The 14,326-nt window shown below is 42.5% G+C and overlaps 1 protein-coding gene across 1 annotated transcript in view; it reads left to right on the top strand.

Annotated features, from left to right (window-relative positions):
* Positions 1–1,200: 1,200 nt before the first annotated feature.
* Positions 1,201–14,326, top strand: part of LOC139449337 (sodium-dependent proline transporter-like) — a 34,612-nt gene continuing 21,486 nt past the window's right edge. The window contains exons 1-2 of the mRNA XM_071230649.1: positions 1,201–1,298; positions 11,102–11,225. Of these exons, the coding sequence (XP_071086750.1) occupies positions 1,284–1,298; positions 11,102–11,225 (139 nt within the window). The 5' untranslated portion in view covers positions 1,201–1,283. The remainder of the gene's footprint in view (positions 1,299–11,101; positions 11,226–14,326) is intronic.

Here is a 14,326-nt window from a genome sequence, read left to right as displayed (position 1 = left end):
CTCTATACACCAGCCTCATCCACTACACAATACTAGCACCGTATATACCGCCACCTACATACCAGCCTGATCCATTACACATTACTAGCACCGTATGAACTGCCATCTATATACCAGCCTGATCCATTACACATTACTAGCACCGTATGCACCGCCACCTGTACACCAGCCTCATCCATTACACATTACTAGCACCGTATGCACCGCCACCTATACATCAGCCTGATCCATTACACGCTACAGATTATTAGCACCGTATGTACCGCCACCTATACACCAGCCTGATCCATTACACCTTACAGATTATTAGCACCGTATGAACCGCCACCGACACACCAGCCTGATCCATTACACATTACTAGCACCGTATGCACCGCCATCTATATACCAGCATGGTCCATTACACATTACTAGCACCGTATGCACCGCCACCTGTACACCAGCCTCATCCATTACACATTACTAGCACCGTATGCACCGCCACCTATACACCAGCCTGATCCATTACACATTACTAGCACCGTATGAACTGCCATCTATATACCAGCCTGATCCATTACACATTACTAGCACCGTATGCACCGCCACCTGTACACCAGCCTGATCCATTACACATTACTAGCACCGTATGCACCTCCACCTATACACCAACCTGATGCATTACACATTACTAGCACCGTATGCACCGCCACCTGTACACCAGCCTCATCCATTACACATTACTAGCACCGTATGCACCGCCATCTATACACCAACCTGATGCATTACCAACAAAGTGGTTTAATTATGAGTGAAAGCGAACTATCACACCACATCATCATTTTTGGGTGCGAAAGTATACCAAGCCGACGCGCACAACTAATCATCCGGTAAGATAGGGTTTCCATACTAACAGAGTTTCACTATACGAATCTCTCTCTCTCTCTCTCTCTCTCTCTCTCTCTCTCTCTCTCCCTCTCTCTCTCTCTCTCTCTCTCTCTCTCTCTCTTTCTCTCTCTATTTCTCAATCAGTCAGAAAACGTGAATGTAATTTAATTGATTTCCGATACTCAGGTAATCAGCTCTGATTATAGTTGCACCGATGATCTAAGGCTACAAACAATGACCAACAATGACAAATGGACTTTATATTCCTATGAGGCAGATGACTGGATGGTGTCCTGTGTGTCAAGACCCCACGTGACAGTGTTTGAACAGGGTGTGTCAATACGGTCGGCTGTATAGAGGAGTCGGGCCATATCCCAGTCAACCAGGGCCATATTAGGACATAGGACATAACCGAAATGGGAAACAAAGAGGTAAGTTTGAAATGTTGCATGTCTTAAAAACTGCAATTTGCTATTTTCAAATTTAAATTTATAACTATGGTCATGGAAAAAACCCAGTATTTAGTGTAAGGTCAGGATGCTTGACATTTTAAGAATAAATCAAAACATAATATGTCAGAACAAGAAGAAAAAACCCAACATTCATTGAAAAAAGATCATCTGTGCTTCGAAAGTATTGTGTATGGTTTGACTATATGAAAAGCAAACATGTCAATGGAAATGTAGCTTGAAAATGTAAGTTGTCTTCACAACAGTATTATTAGTTTCTTAAAAAGTTTATATAACATTGTCTCTTAGTGTATTGTCACATTATAATACAGCCCATTTACCGTGATTGTCCCTTCCATAAAGTAGCGACATCAGAACACTTATTTCGGGATGTGGTCTCTTGATTGAAGAATGTTAAAACCTTGTAACTACTGTTTGTTGAGGGACAGGCTGTTGATGGGCCGCAGAAGATGGATGGTATCGACCTTTACCACAAATGTGCCAGATTCCGCATGTCATCAAACCACACACTGCAGACACCGTCTGCATCAAACCACACACAGAACACACTGTCTGTATCAAAACACACACAGAACACACTGTCTGCATCAAAACACACACAGAACACACTGTCTGCATCACAACACACACAGAACACACTGTCTGTATGAAAACACACACAGAACACACTGTCTGCATCAAACCACACACAGAACACACTGTCTGTATCAAAACACACAGAAGACACTGTCTGCATTAAAACACACACTGTAGACACTGTCTGCATCAAAACACCCGCTCAGACACTGTCAGCATCAAAACACCCGCTGAAGACACTGTCTGCAAGACACATGCACCACGCATTGTGTGCCTCAAGACACACATTATACACATTTTCTGCATTAAGACGCATGTCAATCAGTATATTCATATATAACTGTAAGGCCACAGGCCCATAGTACAGAATACATGACAATGTGGAAGCGGTTAGGAATGTTACAAGGATTCATTTCTTAATAACATGTCATACGCATTGTCTACACTTTATTGAAACATACATGTTCTATCACAAACAGACCTAAAAAGCGGAGAAATTTCCCGTTTTTCGACGCAGAATAAATTCTCGGATAAAACTTAGCAGCACTGTTTAATATTTACAGTTAAATTTACACCATCAGATAGGAAATTTAATATTCTATATCTCTGTGTAGTTTTATAGCCTGAGGTAGATCAGTGCCGACAACCTTCGCACAACCTTCACTTTTCCGATCTTAGGCAAATGTGCGTCAGAAAAATATCCTCGGCATCCAATGATTACCGTAGTGCGATATTACGTGCGCGTGTCCCTATGACGCCGATCTTAGATTTAGACTTAGCTAACATTTTGCTGAGACCGTTTCAAGATCCAGTCTTAGACCGAATCTTAGCTAAGCAAAATCTTAAAAATTTAAGACAAAATTCGTGCTTAGCAAAATTTGAGCTAAGACCACTTTCATGATCCCGGGGCCAGATCTACAGAAATTTAGCACTGATAACGTTAAGAACTTTTAATCAGGTTTCGTCATTGCTTACCACATGAAACGATGTACATGCACTCCACCCTATAGGAAGAAAGTGTTGTATGGTCCCGAAAGCCGGAACTAGCCAGGCATGTTTACGACTTGATATTTATGATTTGATACGTCCGTTTAAACACACAATAGATTTAAATGCGTAATCCGAACGGCTTTACTCGATACTCAAGCCACATTAAATGTGTATAATACTCAAGCCGGGTGAGCATAAAGTTGGATATCATGTGAGATGTGTGCCGTCATGATGTCCACTGCTGTTGATACATACAGAGAACAGCATGTGTGTGTATGCCTGTGTATGCCTCCATGTGCTCTGTTGACCATGCATGCATCCAGGTACAGCTATAACATTATGTATACCGGCAACATAAAACAATTGACAATAGCATGATGGCATAGACAATAGGACGAAAGTACATTAAATCTGGCAATAACAGTTTAAAGGTCGAAGGTGCATTTGCATATGTGGCATTAAGTCAAGGAGCCTCTCACATAGATTCCTATTGTTAACATGCCGTGTTTTCTCAGGTGAGCAATTGACTTGTCTTTACACGTGTTTATGACGAGCGCCACCGGTGTGGCAGGATACGCCGACCTTTTCGCGAAATCCTTGTATCATCACAATTAGACGGTGATTCATGGACACATGCTCATGATAAAGCTCGGAATCGCACAATCGACTTGGCAGATATTTCTTATGAATATGGAAAGTGTTTGTCGCTCTTGATTAAAATCAAATGAGATAGACTCGTTGTTCTAGCTAGTCACACCGAAGGCAAAGGATCGATTCCTCACATGGTAAAAATGCGTGAAGCCCATTCTGATGCCCCCAGCCGGAACATTGCTGGGATATTGCAGAAGGCGGCGTACAACAATACTCACTCACTAGAATCCAGTCAATGTTTTATGGACGTCCAAATATTACCTAATAATCAATCCACACCGGGTACTATCTAATTGCGGAGGGTATTTTTATATGCCGGGCAGAAAAAATACCACATTTTTGTCCATACCTACATCTTACAATTCACAGTATCAAGGAACAAGACACCTTGCAGTGTTGCAGATTCAATATGCAACAATCTTAAGCCATCAGTACTTGTGTGACAGGACGACAGTTTCAGTGAAGATCCGATTTTTCTTGTTTCGCTCCAAAGTCAAATAGAAGCGCGTGGCGACGCTTGGTGTGTACATGTCAAAGGGGACGATGTGATCAGTGAGTCAGTGGTAAACTTGGAGATGTTTTTTCTCCATGTTGCCCGACTTAACAGAGACCTGATGGGGATTGACCTACACCGAGTGGTCAGTGCCCGCGGACAAACACCATCTGCACCTGCTAAACTCTCCGTCAATGTGACCCAGCATCGCAAACATCACAAGGTGACTTGGACAAATTAGCTACAGAGGTTTGGTGTTAGATTGTATTGTCCCTTTCCTATGTCGGAAAAATAGCTCTTGAGAGCTAATGTATTTTTTACCCAATAACCGACGTTAAATAAATATTCGTGTATCTTTTGCCGACAGTTCGTTAGCGTCGGATTGTATTATCCGTTTCTTCCGCTGTTCGTCCGTCCGTCCGTCCGTCTGCCTTTTAGTACGTAGATATATTACTATGACATTGACCCATTGCGTTTGTAGTAAGATAATGCATTTATTCCTTTGGAAAACAGGATGATTGGTGTTCTAGCAAGACAACTGCACATGGCTACCATTAGGAACGCAGTTCCATAATATATAGGAGATTATATGAGTGTTCTTGTCATACTATGTTAACGACACGAGTATCTAAATTCCGGGATTTAGGCACGAGTATGACATGAACACGAATATAATGTTCTATCTATTACGGAAGAGGATGTCTACATACAGAGACGATTTTCAGTGGTTACCTATATATGGACAGCAAGCCGCAACAGCTGCGGAACCACAATTTGTCGAATGACGTCAACAATATTCAGCTATGACGTCGTTTCTAGTGTGACGTCATTCCGGCCTCGTCGCAATAAGATTCGAATGACGTCAAAAATGCCGTATGGATGGCGGAAATAATACACTGATGTCACGTGACATAATATGACCCTAGGGCACATATATGATATTTATGACTAAATTTTCGTTGTATTCATTGGAATTCCTGCATTCTGATTATCTGAAATGGTCACGTGTTATTGCACTCATTTCCCAATGAATCACTCTCTTACCCAGAGTTCCTTGCGGCCGGCAGCCAGCCAGCATAGTACCTCTGCCACAGGCCAGCTCCATGTGACGATTCGTCACATCTTTCACAGTCCATTCAAGATATTGCATATGCTTTTCATCCGTTTCATGTTTGACAAGTCTACACATTTTCATAAACAAATGTCAAAGAACGGTTACGGTTCATTAAGAAAGTATCCTAATGTGTGAAAATCTACTTGTTTCTGCGTAGTTATCCTTTGTTTACATTGGTTGTACGGCTCCACGTGATGTCATCAAAGCCCAACGGAGAGCTGACGATACGGTCACTTTGATGTTTTGCATAATTATACAAATATGCTACTACAGCTGCGACAGTGAGTCGCATGACAAAATATATTTATACATCAAAGTGACCGTATCGTCAGCTCTCCGTTGGGCTTCGATGACAGCACGTGGAGCCGTACAACCAATGTTGTCGAATTCAGTTATAAGCATGGACTGTGTATTGTTTTGGTTCATTGAGGTATGAATCGAAAAACCGATATGCAAACTATATGAATCTGCGTAGCCTCGATGAACCGAAACAAATACACCGTCAATCCTTAAATGAACCCCGATGTGGTTGCCCTCTTAATAAATACACATATTACATTTCCCTCTGTTGTCACTAACTGTAGGCATACTATTGTTTGTGTGTCGCCTATGGCTACCCGAAGAGCCATTGAGCGACCAAAAGATGTTGTGGAGTTGTTAATGAAGTTTTGACACAAATACATTTGTATATTTAATGCTTATACCCCTGAAGAAATCACTTGTTTATATCTTGTGGGACTCTTCTTTATTTGATTGCGTGGACAAGTTCGTTGGCTTTGGTCATAGCATGTCCCAGGTGAGGACTTTGCCCCTAATACCAACAACTTCTGACTGTAGCGTTAAATAACACAAACCACACTCATTGATACGGAGTTATCACAATGAAAGCCATGTTAATTCGCAGCATAGTTTTACAGTGAGTCATTGGCCAAAGTCAACACATGAACATTGAACATACTCGTCAGGTCGTTTCATGAATACAAAGTTGCAGCGTGGGACAGAAAGCCCACGCGTAATGTCCCGTACTTTACGTACATGATTGAGCCCGCCCATACTATACTGCCTGAATATATGAAGGGTCAGAAACCTGATGAGGGGTTCAACAAGGCAAGTGTTTGAGTCCGTGTTTGTTAAATAATACCCAGAGTGTACCAAGGAACGCTACGTACCAGGGCCGTCTGTTGATACTGTGTCATATAAACACCCTAGGAATTACTTGGTTGGGTGTTTTTTATTAACGTGTTCATGACTTGACTGACCAAGGTTGCAAAGCTTTTGAAATACATTCGTGCAGCGGTGAATTCAATGACTCACCACATCAATACTTGTTTTATTCATGTTAGAAGTATACTTTTTTTGGAAAATAAGGTTAAAGAATGTGTCATGTCTTACCTGAAATCGACATGATATTGACCACAAATAGGACTACTCAGATCTTCGCGAAAACATCAGACATTAAATAACGGTACTTTTCCTTGAAAAACTCTCGTCTACTTCATAAACAATTCGCATCGCACAGACAACATGGAACTATCCTATATATGGAGGGCTGCAGTGCAGTACTAGCGACACTCTCAGCTCTTAACAAAAGAGACTGGGCGTGTGCTGTGATCAATTTGCGCCGTTTAGAAACACCTTAAAAACATTATCAGGTTATGGTACCAATAAAACTCTCATTCCCCTAAACATTGAATGTGATAAATAATAACTGATTATATAACTGCACACTTCGTAAGCACGCACTCCTAGTGAAGGCTCATTCGCCCGTAAAGCTGTTGTCTGATGGAATCATACAGTAATCTATAATACTCCCTGTAACAACTGTTGATCTCCAGCATAATACTGTTGTTTTCATTATGAGTCTTGACATGCTTCAGTATCCTCAGAAATATACATGTGTGCAAGAGTGCACACTACAAGTCTATCATGTGTGAGTGAGTGAGTGAGTGAGTGAGTGAAGGAGTGAGTGAGTTATGTTTAACGCTGCTTTTAACGGTATTCCAGACATATCACGGCGTGTCAGCTTAATGTGGGAGGAAAGCCCCAAGTGAAGCAGGTCTTAGACGTTTACCACTTCGGTTAAAACCACGAGAACGGATATGGTGCTGACAAACCTAGAAACATTATCGGGGCGAACCGGGATTCGAACCCACAACCATAGGTTTCTGGCGTGTCCAAGAGAAAGCAACTCTGCACATCATCATCATCATCATCATCATCATCATCATCATCATCATCATCATTATTATTATTATCATCATCATCATCATCATCATCATTATTATTATTATTATGCTCTGTCTTTAAGCTATTCGGAAGGTGTTTTATTCAATACTTCTAGGATAACATTAAAGTTTCATATACTAAGGTATTAGAAATGATAAATCATTTCAAATTATATTTACATGTCTTTGAGACATTCCCTCTAATATTCACGTGACCTAGGGTCATGCATGCAGCAACCATGTTTGACACACGTTGCGTCATTGTTGTAAATCGTTTTTTCATAACGTCACATTGGCAGTTGCTGGTTGCTTCCTAGTCTGTCTGGCCCTTCTGTGACGTCACAATGGAAGTTGTTGGGTGGTATCTCGTCTGTCTGGCTCTTCTGTAACGTCACATTGGTTGATGTTGGATGCTGCCATGTCTGTCTGGCCCTTTTGTGACGTCACAATGGAAGTTGTCTGATGCATCAGAGTCACTCTGTGTGCTTTGTTACGCTGCTAGCGAAAAGTGTCCCAATTGTAAACATCACTGTGCAATAGCCATATGTCTGCCATTCAGTGCAGGTGTAAGTTAACTGAAGACTGGTGTAATTTCGGTCAAAAATAACGACATGCATTTCTCTTTACGAGGACATTCTTGCTTTAGTGGTCACACAATCATCAGTAAGTGTTAAAATCATGTGATTTTCATTAAGGAAAGTAAATAATAACGGTATTACAATGGATAATTTCTTACGAGAGTTGTTCAAGACAAATTGGAGAGTAAGTAACTGCATTCGCGTAAGCACCTGTGTGAAGGTAGTTCTACTGCATCCTATAACAGTCCACGTGTATAAGCACCTGTGTGTAGGTAGTTCTACTGCATCCTATAACAGTCCATGTGTATAAGCACCTGTGTGTAGGTAGTTCTACTTCATCCTATTACAGTCCATGTGTATAAGTAGCTGTGTGTAGGTAGTTCTACTGCATCCTATTACAGTCTATGTGTATAAGCACCTGTGTGTAGGTAGTTCTACTGCATCCTATAACAGTCCATGTGTATAAGTAGCTGTGTGTAGGTAGTTCTACTGCATCCTATTACAGTCCATGTGTATAAGCACCTGTGTGTAGGTAGTTCTACTGCATCCTATAACAGTCCATGTGTATAAGTACCTGTGTGAAGGTAGTTCTACTGCATCCTATAACAGTCCGTGTGTATAAGTAGCTGTGTGTCGGTAGTTCTACTGCATCCTGTAACAGTCCATGTGTATAAGTAGCTGTGTGTAGGTAGTTCTACTGCATCCTATAACAGACCATGTGTATAAGTAGCTGTGTGTAGGTAGTTCTACTGCATCCTGTAACAGTCCCTGTGTATAAGTACCTCTGTGTAGGTAGTTCTACTGCATCCTATAACAGTCCATGTGTATAAGCACCTGTATGAAGGTAGTCCTTCTCCACCCAACAACAGTCCATGTGTATAAGCACCTGTGTGAAGGTACTACTACAGCCAGTGTACCCCCACAAACCCTTTACTAGCCGATCATGTCACAGCAACTCCAAGGAATACGTTAATCTCAGTCAAAGTAGGTCGATCTAGGTCGATCCTTTATTCGGCATTTGTGTTTGCTAGTCAAATACACCAGTGAGCTCGACACGATGGAAAATTCCACTGCTTTGTCAACCCGGCTTTGTGGCAGTAAGAAGTCTTCAATATAGGTTGCAACAAGTGGGTGACACACATTGCTTACCGGGGGCATTCAGAAATAGAACCTGGTTTGACGAGATATTGATACGATGGAGCGTTGACGACGTACTTTACAAGGCCATCCAAAATGTGAACGAACATAAGATGTGGCGGAATCAACAGGGGTAGTAATAAGGACATTTATTCAATATTATAACTTCGATCACATGATAATAATCGTCATAATGTGGAGTATGATTCATGACATGAATATGGATATTGACATTTCCAAAATTGTGACAATATGTTTAGTTTCCATTATTAAGTAAAACGTATACACTTGAGAGGAAATAATAATCATTTAGAATTGTTTTGTTATATCGACATAAAATGGATAAACAAGTAAAAAGTGATATTCACCTTCTGTATGATTAAAATATTGTGAGTCCTTATAAAATCTAACCAAGATAACATAATAAGAAACATCATATAGTGAAACCTTCTTAAAACAAGATCCCGGGTAGAAGACAACGTTCGCTAAGCATGCACAGCTAAACCTTATCAAACTTTGATAACATGGTGATATTAGTAACTGTGAATCCTGAAGGTATCGAATTTCGATTATGTCATAATAATATTCATAGAGGTATTCCATATCACTACTACTACTACTACTACTACTACTACTACTACTACTACTACTACTACTACTACAACTACTACTACTACTACTACTACTGACCCGTGAAGATCTTCAGCACCCCATGCTTACAGTGGATGCTTGTCGTCGTATCCCAATTGCGTGGATCATTGCTCATGATGTAAATCACTGGATTTTCTTGTCCAGACTCGATGTTTTACAGGTCGACGTCATATGGCTTGATTATTGCTGAGTGCGTCGTTAAACAACAAACAAACAAACAAACAAACAAACAAACAAACAAACAAACTAACAAACTACTACTGACCTACTGGTGAAACTATGTTCGAATAAAAACCTTACTTCATCATGTGTTATAATGATGCCATTCTGCCTACGTCATTGTTCACGTCATCGTTGACGTCACAGTCAATCATTGTTTACATCATTGAGTTTCTAGGTCCCACTTTCGACATAACAAACAGTTCCTCTTCACTTCTGATAATAAAATGTTAATAACAAATTATATTTAAAGTGCCAACCATACGAAAGTTTGCCATAGTTTTAAATCACTCGAGTTTAAAAACCACAAAAGATAGTTGCATGAAGTAAAATGTATTGAAAAGATCAAAATATCAACGAAAACAGCATTTAAAATGACAGTCATAAAACTTCCGATATTGGCATGGCAGTTGTCCGAATTGAGGCGGGGTAGCAAGAACAAGCTGTCAACGAAATGGAAAAGGGCACACGCATCAAAAACGCTAGAAGGAAATGCTGTACGATTCGGTCTGTATGGGGTCTGGCGATGACAGGCTGATAAAGGACACCACGTGGCAGCTGTTGTAGAAATAGTAGGACAATCGGACGAAACACCGTTAAATTTCCGTTAACGATGACCATTGGTGTTCTCTCCTGCCCACAATCCCCCCCCTACACTCTACCACCCCCTCCACCATACAGCACGACTTCCTGAACGCAACATGCCGCTGTTCGTTCTCCAATTCGGCGGAAAACACGCTGTCTTCCATTAGCTCTTTCACCGGCTTTCGTCAATGAAGACGACTATCTGCCAGTCACGTCAATGCCAACGACGTACAGTCCGGCACTTCTCAGTCTCTGACAATGGTGCGGTGTCAGTAACTGTTATCGATAAGGTCTGTAAGCCCTACTACCTTGAGCTCCTGTCGACTAATCATATGTCCTAAGGCATTCGTTGCTGATGACGTCACTGTCAGGAACCGGTTTCGGAGATTCAAAGTACGCAAATACCGGTCTTTATTGGGCGTAGTTACCCTATGTCTGCCTGTTCTGCCAAGACGTGGTGACGAAGTGATAGTTGGTCATTGAACCCTCAGCTAATCCTATCTAATCTTATCACACACTAATCTAATGTTTCTTTGCCCCTCTAGGTTGATGTCGAGGATCGAGGGGGCTGGTCCGGCAAACTGGACTTCCTGCTGTCCTGTATTGGCTACGCTGTGGGGCTGGGAAACGTCTGGAGATTCCCCTATCTCGCCTACAAACATGGGGGAGGTGGGTACCGACTTGGGCTTGTGGGTTGTGGGTTGTGGGTTTTGGGGTGTTTTTGTTTGTTTGTGGGTTGTTAGGTGTGGGGTGTGGGGTGTGGGGTGTGGGGTGTTGGTTGTGAGTTGTGCATTGTGGTGCTGGTGTTTGTTGTAGGTTGTGGGTTGTGCTGGTGTTTGTTGTAGGTTGTGGGTTGTGGTGGGGGTTGTTTGTTGAAGGTTGTGGGTTGTGGTGGTGGTTGTTTGTTGTAGATTGTGGGTTGTTGTGGGGGTTGTTTGTTGTAGGTTGTGGGTTGTGCTGGTGTTTGTTGTAGGTTGTGGGTTTTTTGTTGTTTAATGTAGGTTGTGGGTTGTGGTGGGGATTGTTTGTTGTAGGTTGTGGGTTGTGGTAGTTGTTCGTTGTAGGTTGTGGGTTGTGGTGGGGGTTGTTTGTTGAAGGTTGTGGGTTGTGGTGGGGATTGTTTGTTGTAGGTTGTGGGTTGTGGTGGTTGTTTGTTATAGGTTGTGGGTTGTGGTGGGGGTTGTTTGTTGTTTGTTGTAGGTTGTGCTGGTGTTTGTTGTAGGTTGTGGGTTGTGGTGGTTGTTTGTTAGAGGTTGTGGGTTGTGGTGGAGGCTGTTTGTTGTTTGTTGTAGGTTGTGGGTTGTGGTGGGGGTTGTTTGTTGTAGGTTGTGCTGGTGTTTGTTGTAGGTTGTGGGTTGTGGTGGTTGTTTGTTGAAGTTTGTGGGTTGTGGAGGGGGTTGTTTGTTGTTTGTTGTAGGTTGTGGGTTGTGGTGGGGGTTGTTTGTTGTTTGTAGTAGGTTGTGCTGGTGTTTGTTGTAGGTTGTGGGTTGTGGTGGTTGTTTGTTGTAGGTTGTGGGTTGTGGTGGGGGTTGTTTGTTGGTTGTTGTAGGTTGTGCTGGTGTTTGTTGTAGGTTGTGGGTTGTGGTGGTTGTTTGTTGTAGGTTGTGGGTTGTGGTGGGGGTTGTTTGTTATAGGTTGTGGGTTGTGGTGGGGGTTGTTTGTTGTTTGTTGTAGGTTGTGCTGGTGTTTGTTGTAGGTTGTGGGTTGTGGTGGTTGTTTGCTATAGGTTGTGGGTTGTGGTGGGGGTTGTTTGTTATAGGTTGTGGGTTGTGGTGGGGGTTGTTTGTTATAGGTTGTGGGTTGTGGTGGGGATTGTTTGTTGTTTGTTGTAGGTTGTGGTGGGGGTTGTTTGTTGTAGGTTGTGGGTTGTGGTGGGGGTCGTTTGTTGTTTGTTGTGGGTTGTGGTGGGGGTTGTTTGTTGTAGGTTGTAGGTTGTGGTGGGGGTTGTTTGTTGTAGGTTGTGGGTTGTGGTGGGGGTTGTTTGTTGTAGGTTGTGGGTTGTGGTGGGGGTTGTTTGTTGTAGGTTGTGGGTTGTGGTGGGGGTTGTTTGTTGTTTGTTGTAGGTTGTGGTGGTGGTTGTTTGTTATAGGTTGTGGGTTGTGGTGGTGGTTGTTTGTTGAAGTTTGTGGGTTGTGGTGGGGGTTGTTTGTTGTAGGTTGTAGGTTGTGGTGGGGGTTGTTTGTTGTTTGTTGTAGGTTGTGGTGGTGGTTGTTTGTTGTAGGTTGTAGGTTGTGGTAGGGGTTGTTTGTTGTAGGTTGTAGGTTGTGGTGGTGGTTGTTTGTTGTAGGTTGTAGGTTGTGGTGGGGGTTGTTTGTTGTTTGTTGTAGGTTGTGGTGGGGGTTGTTTGTTGTAGGTTGTAGGTTGTGGTGGGGGTTGTTTGTTGTAGGTTGTAGGTTGTGGTGGTGGTTTTTTGTTGAAGTTTGTAGGTTGTGGTGGGGGTTGTTTGTTGTAGGTTGTAGGTTGTGGTGGGGGTTGTTTGTTGTTTGTTGTAGGTTGTGGTGGTGGTTGTTTGTTGTAGGTTGTAGGTTGTGGTGGGGGTTGTTTGTTGTAGGTTGTAGGTTGTGGTGGTGGTTGTTTGTTGAAGTTTGTAGGTTGTGGTGGGGGTTGTTTGTTGTTTGTTGTAGGTTGTGGTGGGGGTTGTTTGTTGTTTGTTGTAGGTTGTGGTGGTGGTTGTTTGTTGTAGGTTGTAGGTTGTGGTGGGGGTTGTTTGTTGTAGGTTGTAGGTTGTGGTGGCGGTTGTTTGTTGAAGTTTGTAGGTTGTGGTGGGGGTTGTTTGTTGTAGGTTGTAGGTTGTGGTGGGGGTTGTTTGTTGTTTGTTGTAGGTTGTGGTGGTGGTTGTTTGTTATAGGTTGTGGGTTGTGGTGGTGGTTGTTTGTTGAAGTTTGTGGGTTGTGGTCGGGGTTGTTTGTTGAAGGTTGTGGGTTGTGGTGGGGGTTGTTTGTTGTAGGTTGTAGGTTGTGGTGGTGGTTGTTTGTTGTAGGTTGTAGGTTGTGGTGGGGGTTGTTTGTTGTAGGTTGTGGTGGGGGTTGTTTGTTGTAGGTTGTAGGTTGTGGTGGGGGTTGTTTGTTGTTTGTTGTAGGTTGTGGTGGGGGTTGTTTGTTGTTTGTTGTAGGTTGTGGTGGTGGTTGTTTGTTGTAGGTTGTAGGTTGTGGTGGGGGTTGTTTGTTGTAGGTTGTAGGTTGTGGTGGTGGTTGTTTGTTGAAGTTTGTAGGTTGTGGTGGGGGTTGTTTGTTGTTTGTTGTAGGTTGTGGTGGGGGTTGTTTGTTGTTTGTTGTAGGTTGTGGTGGGGGTTGTTTGTTGTAGGTTGTAGGTTGTGGTGGGGGTTGTTTGTTGTAGGTTGTAGGTTGTGGTGGTGGTTGTTTGTTGAAGTTTGTAGGTTGTGGTGGGGGTTGTTTGTTGTTTGTTGTAGGTTGTGGTGGTGGTTGTTTGTTGTAGGTTGTAGGTTGTGGTGGTGGTTGTTTGTTGTAGGTTGTAGGTTGTGGTGGGGGTTGTTTGTTGTAGGTTGTAGGTTGTGGTGGTGGTTGTTTGTTGAAGTTTGTAGGTTGTGGTGGGGGTTGTTTGTTGTTTGTTGTAGGTTGTGGTGGGGGTTGTTTGTTGTTTGTTGTAGGTTGTGGTGGTGGTTGTTTGTTGTTTGTTGTAGGTTGTGGTGGTGGTTGTTTGTTGTAGTTTGTAGGTTGTGGTGGGGGTTGTTTGTTGTAGGTTGTAGGTTGTGGTGGGGGTTGTTTGTTGTTTGTTGTAGGTTGTGGTGGGGGTTGTTTGTTGTAGGTTGT

The sequence above is a fragment of the Haliotis cracherodii genome, unplaced genomic scaffold (assembly GCF_022045235.1).
Source record: "Haliotis cracherodii isolate W230 unplaced genomic scaffold, xgHalCrac1.p SCAF_8, whole genome shotgun sequence".
Classification (NCBI taxonomy): Eukaryota; Metazoa; Mollusca; class Gastropoda; order Lepetellida; family Haliotidae; genus Haliotis; species Haliotis cracherodii.
This window is presented reverse-complemented; position numbering and strand designations above follow the sequence as displayed.